The sequence below is a fragment of the Rhododendron vialii genome, chromosome 5a, assembly GCF_030253575.1.
Source record: "Rhododendron vialii isolate Sample 1 chromosome 5a, ASM3025357v1".
NCBI classification, from domain to species: Eukaryota; Viridiplantae; Streptophyta; class Magnoliopsida; order Ericales; family Ericaceae; genus Rhododendron; species Rhododendron vialii.
The window spans coordinates 40,773,665-40,787,293 of record NC_080561.1 but is presented as its reverse complement, the minus strand read 5'-3'; the positions used below and the strand labels follow the sequence as shown (position 1 = coordinate 40,787,293).

Here is a 13,629-nt window from a genome sequence, read left to right as displayed (position 1 = left end):
AAGTGAAAACCATTTTCTTTCTATTTTTCTCTTGAAGCCAAACAAGAGAAAACCATTTTCTTCTTAGTTTCTTTTCATTTTCTTTTTACAATCAGATAAGAGAAAATAATTCACTTTCTTGTCATTTTTCCTCTATTTTATTTTTCTTTTTTTTCATTTCCATGAGTTCCAAACAGAGCCTAAAGTTACCGATAAAAAAGAAAAAAGGAAAAAAGAAAGTAAAGTCTCCTTCTCCTCTCACTCCTCCCCAGTCCCTCTTCCCCCTTTCTCTCTCCATGTACCCACACCAACCCAAAACCACCGCGCCCAAATCCACCACCAAATCCACCACTGCCGGTTCGCTCCCTTTCTCTCTCGTCCATCTTCATCTTCTTCAATCAGAGTAGGGGAGATGCAGTCATTGCGGCATTGCCGTCGCTTAATGGATCTGCGCCCAAATAAAATGGATCCTTCGGCTATGACGGAGAAACCCTAGCCGACGGCGACGGCGACGGCGGCCGATTGTCCTTGATCTCCCCTTCCCTTCCGACGCCGACCTCGAGCAGCGGTATCAGGTTTGGGTCTGGTACAGTTGATAGGAGCAATAAAATATTACGGCACATTAGAAAACGAGTGAACAGTGACTCGGTTCTTGTAGCGGGTTACTGTAGCAAATTTATAAAATCTTCACAATAACGAGCTCATGCGCGAGTCTGGTGCAGCCCTGTTTTTTGAGTTTTGCTCGTTATTGTAGTTTTGAAGGTGAAGAAGCGATCCTGATGTGGATGCCCTAAGAAGAAGAAGAAGAAGTAAGAAGAAGAAGAAGAAGTAAAGCCATGGCGAGTAACCAGTCCACTGTGGCAAGGGCGACGTTCCATCTGCCGTTGGAGATAACGATTGAAATCCTATCAAGATTGCCAGTGAAATCCCTCTTGCGATTCAAGTCCGTATGCAAGACCTGGTACGATCTGATCGAAACCCCTGATTTCATTTCCAAACATCTTCAAACCCACTCCACTCTCAACTCGACCTCTCTCCTAGTAACCAATTACAATCGTGAGACGGAAACCCATCAAATGTCTTTGTTGTCCAATGATGGGCTTCATAACCGCCCCATCAATCTCGATTTCCCTTTTCTGAATGGGAGGATTAACAAGTATACTACTGGGATGGGTTATTTCTATATTGTGGGTATCTGTAATGGTTTAGTTTGCATAAGTTTCTCTCCCTATGTATATCCCTTGATTCTCTGCAATCCCTCCACCAGACAACTTCGGGAAATTGCGAATTCCAAATTGCTGGATGAGATGGATTGCTATGGTTATGAAAGGGTTAAGCGGGTCACTTTTGGGTTTGGCTTCCATCCCAGTGCTAATGATTACAAGTTGATTAGGATTGTGCGTTATTTTAGTTGCTTTGAGGAAGCCGTTACCCTAGTTGATCTGTATGTGATGAGCACCAATACTTGGACGAAAATTGATGCTAATAAGCTATCGGTGCTCTTTGGGGAGATCAATGATTGGGGGGAGTATGATATCATCGTTGGATCTACGGCTTCAGCGGTCTTGAATGGAGTTTTCTATTGGTCGGCATTAGTAATCTCCACCGATGAAGTTATTGTCATGTCGTTCGACATGGGTGATGAGGTGTTCAGGAAAATAAGAACACCAGTGCCCTTAAATAGGTGTTTTGATGAAGATATTTGGCGCTTTGTATGTTCCATGGATGAAAAGATCTGGCAATTTACAGAACTTAAGGATAAACTTGCTCTGGTTATTCTTTCGGATGAAACATATCTTGATGTGTGGGTGTTGAATGCAGCAGATCAGAATTCATGGACTAACCAATTTAAAGTTGGATCTTTTCCGAGGATTTCATGTTATGGGAGATTTGGTGATAATGGTGAAATTAGAGTGGTGGGATGTGCAAAAAATGGTGAATTGGTTCTGACAGACCATAGTGGAAGTGGTGACTTAAAGCTCTTTTCGTATGATACAGAGACCTTGAAAAGAACAGATCTTTATTTTGGTTGGGTTCCTTATCGATCTGCTTGCTACTTGTATACGGAGACCCTGCTCTCAGTCATGCAAACCAACGGAAGCATTGAACTTGTGTAACTAACTCAGGTGTGAGCTCATGTTTTGAAAGCTTTCACTTTCTTTCTTATTTTTGGTGTGGTAGGTCATAGTATTCTGTTTTGAAGCCTGATTTGGTGCATGCACATTGCTTCACAGTGGTTCTTTAAGCATAAATGTGTTGGGGGTTGTTTCATCTGTTTAAATGCTTTACTTTTCTGGACTAAATTTCGTTGCCATTTGGGGAAAGAAAAAAAAAAAACCCCACCTGAACTGTACACACGTATGGACCCTTTTCCTGTTCCCCTTTGATGGCAGTTCAAAATAATGTTCCCCTTTGATGCTTATTTTTGTTGTGGTAGGTCATAGTATTCTCTTTTGAAGCGTTGATGTATGGGGTTAGAATGAAGTGGGAGATCCTGGAAGCTATTGAAACTTGAAAGTTGGACATTTTCTGCATATTGCAGGCCCTGTGGGACGTAGAGAAAATGATTCGATCAGACCGGTGGGATGCGCTAATTATGGTGAAATCACAGTGAAAGACGCTAAAAGAATCAGGCAAGTAAAACCTCATTTTGGATCATCCTACGAGCAAAGACAAGAATCTTGTTTTGGCTCAGTTTGGGTACCCTTACGGCATTATTCTTACACGGAGACTCTACTTCCAGTCACAAAAATATGTCAAGCACTATGATGAACTCGTGCTTAACAAGAAGAAACAAGAGAAAATGTAGTGATGAATTCATGTAAAAGACTCCTTGTCAGCTGCATCTGTGAAGGCTTTCTCTACTTATGGTTGTCTAAGGAGCTTAGTTTTTGTTTTTGTGCTGGATTGAAGCTGCATTAACTTGACTATATATTGATCTTTACGTACTTTTTCACTAATATAATTTATGGTGTCCCATTTACGAGCCTGAAAATAGTTTTTGCCTTTTTCTTGTTTCATTCAGTTGAGCATTTAAGTTGATTTACCAATGGATGGAGAATTTTAATTTTTTTCATGTGATATAGTTTCTATTCCAATGACTGTCAATTGCTGTAGTAAGGAGCCTATGTTTCATGCGAGGGAGTGTTGTGTAAGCCGGATTTGGTGCATGCACGTTGGTTCTTTGAGCATAAATGTGTTTGGAGGTTGTTTCATCTGTTTATTTTGCTTCACTTTTCTGGACTAAAAATTTCTTTGCCATTTGGAGAAAAAAACTGGACGGGACTGTACACGAGTCATGGACCCTTTTCCAGTTCCCCTTCGATGGCAGGTACAAAAAAATGTTCCCCTTTGATGGTTGGAGGCTTGGAGCTCTTCAGTTTGAAGGACATAATGTGTAGACCATCCATGTAAAATTTCAGTTCAATCTGATAACGACAAGTTTTTATCCAAACATCCAATTATTGGTTTAGAATTTGTCCAAACTTTTGAACCAAGACGTGTTTCTGGATCAAACACATGCCGATATCCAATTGAACTGGTAATTTGCTGTAAGCCAGTAATCCAAACCGGCAAAGAAGCTTAGTCCGACCTTTTTATTCTATTTTTTTGTAGCTCTATGGTTCACTACCGCTGTGACATTAGTTACATTACTGATTTCCATTTTCACCATAGTTACCTATGCAAACATTCCCCAAAACAAAAAACACTTCATCTGCTGCAACTTGACCTTCTATGAGAAGATGATACAAGATCAGAATAAGTACCTCGTTGATTCATTTCCACTTTCCTATAGTTGATCCACTCTGTTCTTTAAAAGAGAAATGGAACATGTTGTTTTCCCATTTTTCAAGTTCCTCGAATCGTTAAAAATTTATCAGACCTTGGCTCGTTTGGCATAAAGAACAAATTGGAGCCAAACTTGTAGACTTGTTCGAGTCGAGCCAAGCTTGTTTAGAAGTTTCATGCTTTCGTTCTATGATTGCAACCATAGTCGCCAAAAACACTCGAAGACAACCTCTACAACCGGCTCATTTGCTATTAGTGTAGAAGTCTTTGCAGAAAGGAGGTTATCTATACAACAATCCAAACTGCTATTTAAATTCCAATAATTTGCCAAAATTTCTTGTTCTCTTTGTGAAACGTGCAATTAGTTGCATTTAACCTAACTGCTAACTAAGAAGGAGGGATGGGTCGAGTGGTTGAAACACTTCCTCAGAAAGTCCGATGTCAAGATCGAGGCTTAAGCACTGTTTCACAACTTCTTCTTCTCCCGTCCCCTCCTATTGACCAGAAAAAGAACAAAAACAAACATAGAGAACTTCAGTAGTTGCTAACTGGAGATTCTGTAGAGTCTGAGATTTTCTGAGTTTTAGACAAGTTAATAAACAGGAGTTATAAAGGCCGAGCTCAAATACTCTCAACGCTTTTTGTGTGTGTGTTAGAGAGAGAGAGAGATTGGAGATATATATGATGTTGTGAGCCCCCAAAAATCTGATGTTTGCTGCCGCCATTAGTTGTGGAGGGGATTACAAATCCAGAAATATCTCACTACTGAATATCATACGATAATATAGTTATGGGCAAAATGCCATAAAATGTATCTTGAGAAATATATGGTTCCTGCTTTTCCTATTCACTTTCAACTTCGCAGTTGTTGCAATGAATTTATGCAAGCACCATCCGACTATTACATGGCTCAAACGAAGTAATACCCACTTCAAACATGGCCACTTTTTACTCTTTCAAAACTGGTCTATGATGGTGGCTTCAAAACCGCACGAAGGAGGATACGGTAACTTGGGATGGCTGGCCAGAGGATTCATTTGCGCTAAAGATGATGATTTCTCTGGCGTCGAAGGGCCTGAAAAGTTATAGTACACCACAATGCGGGGGTTGTCCTATTACTCCCTCGAGTTAATCTTACTACTACAAAAACACATTTATGCTAATACTAAGAAACGATGTGAAGCAATCAAGAGATGAAACAACTAAACACATTTATGCTAATACTAAGAAACGATGTGAAGCAATCAAGAGTCATTGAAACAGAAACAACTGAGACGAATTACATTCTTATTGAACAACACAAAGAACTACTTTTAGGTTTGCAATGGGACACACCATTGTTGTAAGTAAACTGTATGGAAGATGAATTTCATTAAGGAAGTCGAACTAATGCAGCTTCATTAGAAAATAAAGAAAGAGGGAGATAAAAAATAAGCATGAGCAAGATTCACAGCCGCATGTGACGCAGGATGGCAGGAGTCTTTTACATGAATTAACTGCTGCGTTTTCCCTTGTCTCTTCTTGTTAAGCACGAGTTCATTGTTGTGCTTGACTTCACGTTCATGTCTGATAGAATCTCCGTGTATCAATAATAGAAATGGATAAAAAAAATTGCTAACATCTTGGCTCTCAGGATAATCCAACAAGAGACTTGAATCACCAGATTTTTTAGTGTTGTTCGCTATGATTTCACCATATTCAGCACATCCCACCGGTCTGATCACATTTGTTTCCCCACTTCCCACAGGAGCTGCAATACTTGGGAAAGGTTTGACATTCAATTTTCTAGTCCAGGATCTCTTATTTCATTCTAAACCCATACATCAAATCTGCAAAAGACTCTACCATGAGGCATAGTTAAGCTACCACAACCAAAATAAGCATGAACAGAGAACACATTCAAAAGATGAGGTCACACCTGAGTCAGTTCCACCAACGCTTCACGACTTCATTGGTTTCCACGACTGGAAGTGGAAGCAGGGTCCCCGTATACAAGTAAATATCAGAAGGATACGGAACACGACCAAAATGAAAATCCATAGTTTCCCGGGTATTCAGATCATACAAAAACAACTTTAAATCCCCACATACTTCATGCTTTGTCACCACCAATTCACCATTTTTTGAACCTCCCACCACTGTGGTTTCACCATATCCCACATAACGTTCAATCCTCGGAAAACATCCAACTTTAAATTGGTTAGTCCAAGAACTATGGTCTTCATTCAACACCCACAAATCAATGTGCCTGTCATCAAAATTAATAACCAGAGCAAGTTCATCCTTCAATTCTGCAATCCACCAGTTAGTTTCATCCCATCTCCCATCCAAACACACTGGCATTCTTATTCTTCTAAACACCTCATCACCCATGTCGAAGGACATTACACATGTTTCATTCGTGGACATTACACACGCCGTCCAATAGAAAACTCCATTCAAGACTGCTGAAGCACAAAATCCATCAATTAGCACGTAGCTACCAAGCCTCCCTAAATTATCCTTCTCCCCAAGGAACCCCGAAACCTTATCCGCATCGATTTCTCTCCAAGTACCAGTCCTCATCACATAAACATCAGCTTTGAAAGAGTCTTCCTCCATTAGACTTGAATAAAGCACAATCCTAATCAACTTGTAATCATTACCACCAGGATGGTAGCCAAACCCAAAACTAACCTGAATAATTTCTACATGATCATCCAACCATTTCCATTCGGAATTCGGAATTTCCTGAAACTGTCTGGTGGCGGGGTTGCATAGAATCAAAGGATATCCAAAGGGAGATAGACTGATGCAAACCAAACCATTACAGATACCCCCAATATAGAAATAATCTCCCCTACTGTACTCGCAACTGCGAAGACTAGGCATCCTATTCAAAAATGGGAAATCGAGACTGATTGGGCCGTTGCTATGAAACCCATCGTTGAAAACTAAAGACATGGCGTGCTCTTGGGTTTTGCGATTGTACTTGGTTACAAGAAGAGAGGTGGAGTTGATAGTGGAGTGGGTCTGAAGATGTTTGGAAATGAAATCAGGGGTTTTGATCAGATCATACCAGGTTTTGCAAACGGACTTGAATCGCAAGAGGGATTTCACTGGAAGCCTCGATAGGATTTCGGTCGTTATCTCTAAGGGAAGATGGAACGTCGCCCTTGCTACAGCGGATTGGCTACCGGCCATAGCTCCTCTTCTTCTTCTTCTTCTCGTCGGCTTCGACAGAGCTTTCCTCATTTCTCTCCACAGCGTTTCTGTATCTACCTTCGAGTTGAGTAGAAACTGTAGAACCCATGTCGAAGCTTCAAATTTTATCGGGCGTGAATTGTGGACCGGGCCTGCCCATGGACTTGGGCTTCGACCAATGATGTAGCCCACTTAAAACGGGTACGCCCACTGGTTGGGGTATGTATTTGGGAGTATGGAAAATAAGTGACCCACACTATTCGAGTTTGAGTTTATGTTCATTCGTTAAAAACTTGTTCAAAATCTATTTGTTATCTAGTCAAACAAAGTTTTTAACATTCTTTTGAAACTCGTTAAACTTTCAAATCAAACTCGAACAATCTATGACTTAGCTCATTTGGCTTAAAATTTATAGGGTATTATAGCTACTCAAGATCAGCTCAGTTAAAACTTGTTTGAGATCGAATTGTCTTATAAACAAGTTAAGTTTGAACATGTTTTGAAGCACATTTAAGTTTTCAAAAATTAAGCTTGAACAACGAGCTATTTGGCTCGTTTATCACCTCTATTTGGAATCCATTTTGCATTATATTTTTTTTGGGGATTTGGGAGAAAACTATAGAGGCTTTGGGATAAATTTGAGAATCACCTTGAGACAAGTATTTGCATTATCATTTTGCCTAGGGATAGAAAGACCAAATTAGCCCAAACATTTTGGTTCCTTTGAAATCACTAACCAAGGGCAATATAGTCCCGTCAATTAAAAGTTGATGGGAGAGAGAACTTTTCTCTCTACCAATGGTTGATTCAACCTTGTGCTTGTAGTAATCTTTTCCATAGTCGTCTGCGTATTGGTGTGGTGCTTATCTTCAATGTCTACCTCCTACTTCCAGCACCCCGACACGGTCAACCAAGCTTACTTTCCCACGCCGGCAAATCCATCATCGATATGGGCCTCTACGTCGCCGCAATCTCCATCTTCATGTTACCCACTGACGTCACCAATCCAATGGCGTGTAACACGATTTAAAGCGGCTGGTGAAACCTTACCTTGCCTATGAAGGATATGCGGCTTGCCATCTACATTCTTGTTGCTACTCTCATCTTCTTTTGTTGCACCGTTCAGAACGTTCATCTACGAAAGCGACCAGGACAAGTCGGTGCATTACTACACTACTGAGAATGGTGTTGAGAAATTGGTTGAATATAATACACAACTAGAAACCAGCCACCATAAACCCACAATGAATCAAAACCCCTGGAGTCTGGATGCTTATTCGGTGTTTGGATAAAAAAAAACTCGCCCATATGTCTTACAAAACGAACAGCTCCAACCATCAAAGCAGAACGGAGAAGGATCCATGGTTGTGGACTGTTCAGTCCAGTTCTCCCCAAACGCACGCATGACTGTTAGGTCCAGTTTTTCCCCAAATGGCAAAAGAAGGTTTGAGAAAAGCTAACGAATCATGATGATGTTGGTGTAGTAAAATTTAGTAGAAACAAACTGGCCAGATAACCAAGCAATTAAGAAACGATGATTACCTTCTTGCAGAAGAGAGATGAAACAACTAAACATATTTATGCTAACACTAAGAAACGATGTGAAGCAATCAAGAGTCGTTGAAACAGAAACAACTGCGACAAATAACGTTCTTATTGAACAACACGAAGAACTACTTTTAGGCTTGTAATGGGACACATCGTTGTTGTAATTAAACTGTACGGAAGATGAATTTCATAAAGGAATACTTAGAGGTATGGTCAAACTAATGCAGCCTCATTAGAAAATAAAGAAAGAGGGAGACAAAAACTATGCTCCTCAAATAAGCATGAGCAAGATTCACAGCCGCAACTGATGCAGGATGGCTTCCCTTGTCTCTTCTTGTTAAGCACGAGTTCATTGTTGTGCTTGACTTCACTTTCATGACTGGTAGAATCTCCGTGTATAAATAGTGGAAGGGGACAAAAAAAATTTGTTAGCATCTTGGCTGTCAGGATAATCCAACAAGACACTTGAATCACAAGATTTTTTAGTGTACTATGATTTCACCATATTCAGCACATCCCACCGGTCTGATCGCAAATATTTCCCCACATCCCACAGCAGCTGCAATACTTGGGAAAGGTTTGACATTCAATTTTCTAGTCCAGGATCTCCTATTTCATTCTAAACCCATAAATCAAATCTGTAAAAGACACTACCATGAGGCATAGTTAAGCTACCAAACCAAAACAAGCACGAACAGAGAACACATCCAAAAGATGAGATCACACCTGAGTCAGTTCCATCACTGCTTCCTTTATGTTGTTCTTCTTGTTGAGCACGACTTCATTGGTTTCCATGTCTGGAAGTGGAATCAGGGTCCCCGTATACAAGTAAATATCAGAAGGATACGGAACCTGACCAAAATAAAGATCCATAGTTTTCCGGGTCTTCGGATCATATGAAAACAACTTTAAATCACCAGATAATTTATGGTCTGTCACCACCAATTCACCATTTTTTGAACCTCCCACCACTGTGATTTCATCAAATCCCACATAACGTCCAATCCTCGGAAAACATCCAACTTTAAACTGGTTAGTCCAAGAACTCTGGTCTTCATTCAACATCCACACATCAAAGCGTGTGTCATCAGGATGAATAACCAGAGCAAGTTTATCCTTCAATTCTGTAATCCACCAGTTAGTTTCATCCCGTATCCCATCCAAACACACTGGCATTCTTATTCTTCTAAACACCTCATCACCCATGTCGAAGGACATAACAATCACTTCATTAGTTGACATTACACACGCTGGCCAATAGAAAACTCCATTCAAGACTGCTGAAGCACAAGATCCACCCATTTTCACGTAGCTACCAAACCTCCCTAAATTATTCCTCTCCCCAAGGAACACCGAAACCTTATCCGCATCGATTTCTCTCCAAGTACAGGTACTCATCACATAAAGATCAGCTTGGATACAGGCTTCCTCCATTGGACTAGAATAAAGAACAATCCTAATCAACTTGTAATCATTAGCACTATGATGGAAGCCAAACCCAAAACTAACCCGCTTAACATGTACATGATCATCCAACCACGGCCATTTGGAAGTCGGAAGTTCCCGAAACTGTCTGGTGGAGGGATTGCATAGGACCAAGGGATATCCAAAGTGAGTTAAATTTATGCAAACCAAACCATTACAGATACCCCCAATAGAAAAATAACTTCTCCCAGTATACTCCCAACCCGGAAGAGTAAATTTCCCCCTACTAAAAAATGGGAAATCGAGAATGATAGGGCCGTCGTTGAAAATTAAGGACACTGCATGGTTTTCGGTTTTGCAATTGTAAGTGGTTACGAGAAGGGAGGTGAAGTTGAGAGCGGATTGGGTTTGAAGATGTTTGGAGATGAAATCAGGGGTTTTGATGAGATCATACCACGTTTTGCATACGGACTTGAATCGCAAGAGGGATTTTACTGGCAACCTCGATAGGATTTCAATGGCTATCTCAAACGGCAGATGGGACGTCGCCCTTGCTCCAGAGGATCGGCTACCCGCCATAGCTCTTCGTCTTCTTCTCGTACAGAGTTTTACTCGCTCTCAACAGTTTTTCTGTAGTTTACCTTCGGGCTGGGTAGAACCCTCGTTGAAGCTTCTACTAGGGGTGTACATACCTGACACGAAAAATAAAATAAATTTATATAATTAAATTAAAAATACAGTAAATATTTTTATAGATAATTTTATATATTGAACATTAGATTGATGAACTGTCAATTAAAAAATAATAATAATTAGCAAAAAATAAGATTTTTTGACATGACATCATAATTCGAAAATGACACGACCCGAACATGATACGAAAAATTTGATAAGTTGAAAAATGTTGTGGGATTTTATAAATAAGATTTTGATATATAACACGAAAATGACACGAAATTACCTATTGCCCACTCCTAGCTTCAACTTTGTTCATCGGGCATGTAATGTAATGTGGACCGGATCTGCCCATGGAGTTGGGCTTCAACCGGAAAAACTATTCAGGGCCGTTATGGTTTCTAAAAAACGGAACTTTTAGAAAAGTAAGGTAATTTTAAACTCAAAAATTACATATTTATGTAAATAATTTTCGTACTAATATATCTTTTAAACGGTGCAAAAAAATAAAATAAAAATCATCATATTTGAATTTAAAATTACCTTCTTTTTTTAAAAGAATATTTAAAAAGAAAGCAAAACGGCACATCAATGCCCACGGGGCACACTGGTGCCCCATACTCCTCCTCCACTTATGGTGGGACCTTAGATAAATTGTGTGGATTTCGAAAAATTATTTAATGTCTAAGCCTCTCCTTTTTTGGGACCCAAAACTAAATGTATGGACCCCACAATAAGAGAATAAATTATATTCACCGTCGGTGTAAAGTCCTACTTTTTTACTATCACCTATTGTGGGTCTCACCAAACGTCTATTGTTGTAATTTGAACCGTTCATATTTTAAAACCCGTAATATGTATGGCCGTGCAAAAAATTAGCTGGATCAGAAGTTGATAAATATATCAAAATTTAAATTTTTGTATATAAAATAAACAATCTGATTCTATCAATAATAATAAAGATAAATTGCCCATTTTACAAAATAAAATTCAAATTTTTGATACTCATCGATATCCGATCAATAATAATAAAGATAAAATCCCATCAACGTGAAATTCAACCCTTCTACAATTATACACGCAAACACACAAACTCTTTTCACATGAGAAATGGGGTCCGCACAGCGTGTAAATATGTGTTGTAAATTAATTGCGTGAAATTATCCAATGTGTCGTGAAAGATGTAAACCACTTAAAATGGGGCCAACAATGGCTTGTTCTCGGCCATATCCCGTGGGTTTTTTTTTAGGGGTGTTTGGGAGTACGGGTATAAACGAAATCAAGCTATACGAGTTTGAGTTGTTTTTCGTTCGTTAAAAGTTCGTTCATAATTGGTTTGTTATTGGTTTGTTATGTAACTAAATCAAGCTGGAATATTTTTGAAATACATTAAACTTTCAAAATAGACTCGAACAAACTAATACTCGACTCATTCAGCTTAAGATGCATAAAATATTAAAGCTATTCAAGATCAACTCAATTAAAGTTCTTCTGAGATTGGATCGTCACAAAAATAAATTAAGTTTGAATAGGTTTTGAGGCTCATTTAAGTTTACAAAAATAAAAACTTCGACAACTAGCTACTCGGCTTGTTTATCACAACTATTTGGGAGCCTCCACAACACATTATCCATCTCTCTAACTTTTTTTAGCTAGGGATATTTTTTTCCAAAATTTGTCTTGTAAAAAGCACAATATTTTGCAAGAATTTGATTTTTGTATTAGTTTTCTTCAAAAGTAGACTACTTTAACTTCCTCAAAAATTATATTAATAAAAGGATCGCACCAAAGAAGATACAATTTCCTTTTAATTACTTCACCTCACTAAAGTTTTTTTCAGAAATAATTATTTTCCTTTAATTTCTTGACAAATAAACTTGGTGTATGTGGGGATTTTAACCAGTTCCGTTAGAGTCTAAGGATGGATTTGAATTGAAAAGTTAAGTAAAAAAAATTTTCCCGTTAAAAACAAAATTGAAGATCCAAAGGATAATGCAGAAAACTGGATTAGAAGAAGATGATTCGAAGAAGCCAGCTATGGAGGGTAGCCGATCAACTGTGGCAATGACTGCATTCCGTCTGCCATTTGAGATTACGATTGAAATTCTATCGAGGTTGCCAGTGAAATCCCTCTTGCGATGCAAGTCCGTTTGCAAAAATTGGTATGATTTGATCAAAACCCCTCATTTCATTTCCAAACACCTTCAAACCCATTCCACTCGCAACCACACCCCTCTCCTGGAAACTTGTTTTATTATTGTAAACGAAAACGATGAAATCTTATTAATCCACAACGTTGGGTTTAACAAGGGCCCTATCAATCTCGATTTCCCATTTTTGGATATGAGGAATTGTGGCACTTGGGAGTATGATGGGGACGATTATTTTTCCATTGTGGGTATATGTAGTGGTTTGGTCCCTTGTATCTATTCAATCCCTCCACCAGACAGTTTCAAGAGATTTCAAAAGTGCTAATGATTACAAGTTGATTAGGATTGTGCTTTATTCTAGTCTGGAATACAATGTCATCCGAGCTGATCTGTATGTTATGAGCACCGATACTTGGACGAAAATTGATTTTAATAAGCTATCGTTGTTCTTGGGGGAGATGAATGAATGAGGGTACGATAGCATCGTGAAAATCGTAATCGTTGGATCTTCTGCTACAGCCTTGAATGAAGTTTTCTATTGGTTTGCACATGTAGTCCCAACTGATCAAGTGGTTGTCATGTCCTTCGACATGGGTAATGAGGTGTTCAAAAGGATAAGAACACCAAAGTGTTTGCATAAGACTCGGAATCTAACTAACTGGCAATTTACAGAATTAGATGATAAAAAATTGCTTTGGTTGTTTCTCCTAATAAAAGGGCATCGATGTGTGGGTTTTGAATGAAAACGAGAGTTGTTGGACTAATCAAATTAAAGTTGGGTCTTTTTCGGAGGATTGCAAGTGATATGGGATACAAGTTGCAAGAGAGCTTCGATGATACGGACGTTGCTACAATCGCTGATGAGTCGATTGCCGATTAA

General features: G+C 39.1%; 4 protein-coding genes across 6 annotated transcripts; 2 read left to right on the top strand and 2 right to left on the bottom strand.

Moving 5' to 3' along the window:
* The first annotated feature begins 223 nt into the window (after nucleotides 1–223).
* Nucleotides 224–2,974, top strand: LOC131326002 (F-box/kelch-repeat protein At3g23880-like). 3 transcript variants are annotated; one of them, XM_058358542.1, is made up of 2 exons: nucleotides 224–2,105; nucleotides 2,522–2,974. In XM_058358542.1, the coding sequence occupies exon 1, from the start codon at nucleotides 816–818 to the stop codon at nucleotides 2,094–2,096; it is 1,281 nt and encodes a 426-aa protein (XP_058214525.1). In that variant the 5' UTR covers nucleotides 224–815; the 3' UTR covers nucleotides 2,097–2,105; nucleotides 2,522–2,974. The 3 variants fall into 3 exon arrangements, 2 of the variants coding, with proteins under 2 accessions (XP_058214525.1, XP_058214524.1); XR_009199893.1 differs by having other exon boundaries at nucleotides 231–2,160; nucleotides 2,417–2,974; XM_058358541.1 differs by having other exon boundaries at nucleotides 231–2,105; nucleotides 2,417–2,974.
* A 2,047-nt stretch (nucleotides 2,975–5,021) lies between these two features.
* On the bottom strand, nucleotides 5,022–8,876 carry LOC131327942 (F-box/kelch-repeat protein At3g06240-like). The gene is made up of 5 exons (XM_058361061.1): nucleotides 8,757–8,876; nucleotides 8,540–8,668; nucleotides 8,278–8,407; nucleotides 5,687–7,103; nucleotides 5,022–5,597 (listed from the first exon to the last, which is right to left on the bottom strand). The coding sequence occupies exons 1-4, from the start codon at nucleotides 8,874–8,876 to the stop codon at nucleotides 5,692–5,694; spliced, it is 1,791 nt and encodes a 596-aa protein (XP_058217044.1). The 3' UTR covers nucleotides 5,022–5,597; nucleotides 5,687–5,691.
* Nucleotides 8,877–9,219: 343 nt separating this feature from the next.
* On the bottom strand, nucleotides 9,220–10,503 carry LOC131327941 (F-box/kelch-repeat protein At3g23880-like). The gene has a single exon (XM_058361060.1). The coding sequence runs from the start codon at nucleotides 10,501–10,503 to the stop codon at nucleotides 9,220–9,222; it is 1,284 nt and encodes a 427-aa protein (XP_058217043.1).
* Nucleotides 10,504–12,591: 2,088 nt separating this feature from the next.
* Nucleotides 12,592–13,629, top strand: LOC131327940 (uncharacterized). The gene is made up of 3 exons (XM_058361059.1): nucleotides 12,592–13,003; nucleotides 13,269–13,410; nucleotides 13,542–13,629. Exons 1-3 carry the CDS (start codon nucleotides 12,592–12,594, stop codon nucleotides 13,627–13,629), a joined length of 642 nt encoding a protein of 213 aa, XP_058217042.1.

Bases quoted from the DNA above. Each gene is read 5' to 3' on its own strand.
- LOC131326002 (XM_058358542.1), top strand. From the start codon at position 816: ATGGCGAGTAACCAGTCCACTGTGGCAAGGGCGACGTTCCATCTGCCG.
- LOC131327942 (XM_058361061.1), bottom strand. From the start codon at position 8,876: ATGAAAGTGAAGTCAAGCACAACAATGAACTCGTGCTTAACAAGAAGA. The intron at 8,669-8,756 runs GTCTCCCTCTTT...TCTTCCGTACAG, and splicing joins ATTTGAGGAGCATAGTTTTT to TTTAATTACAACAACGATGT. The intron at 7,104-8,277 runs GTTCGTTTTGTA...GTCCATGGGCAG, and splicing joins CTGCTTTGATGGTTGGAGCT to GCCCGGTCCACAATTCACGC.
- LOC131327941 (XM_058361060.1), bottom strand. From the start codon at position 10,503: ATGGCGGGTAGCCGATCCTCTGGAGCAAGGGCGACGTCCCATCTGCCG.
- LOC131327940 (XM_058361059.1), top strand. From the start codon at position 12,592: ATGCAGAAAACTGGATTAGAAGAAGATGATTCGAAGAAGCCAGCTATG. The intron at 13,004-13,268 runs GTAGTGGTTTGG...CTTCTGCTACAG, and splicing joins TTTTTCCATTGTGGGTATAT to CCTTGAATGAAGTTTTCTAT. The intron at 13,411-13,541 runs GCAATTTACAGA...TCTTTTTCGGAG, and splicing joins ACTCGGAATCTAACTAACTG to GATTGCAAGTGATATGGGAT.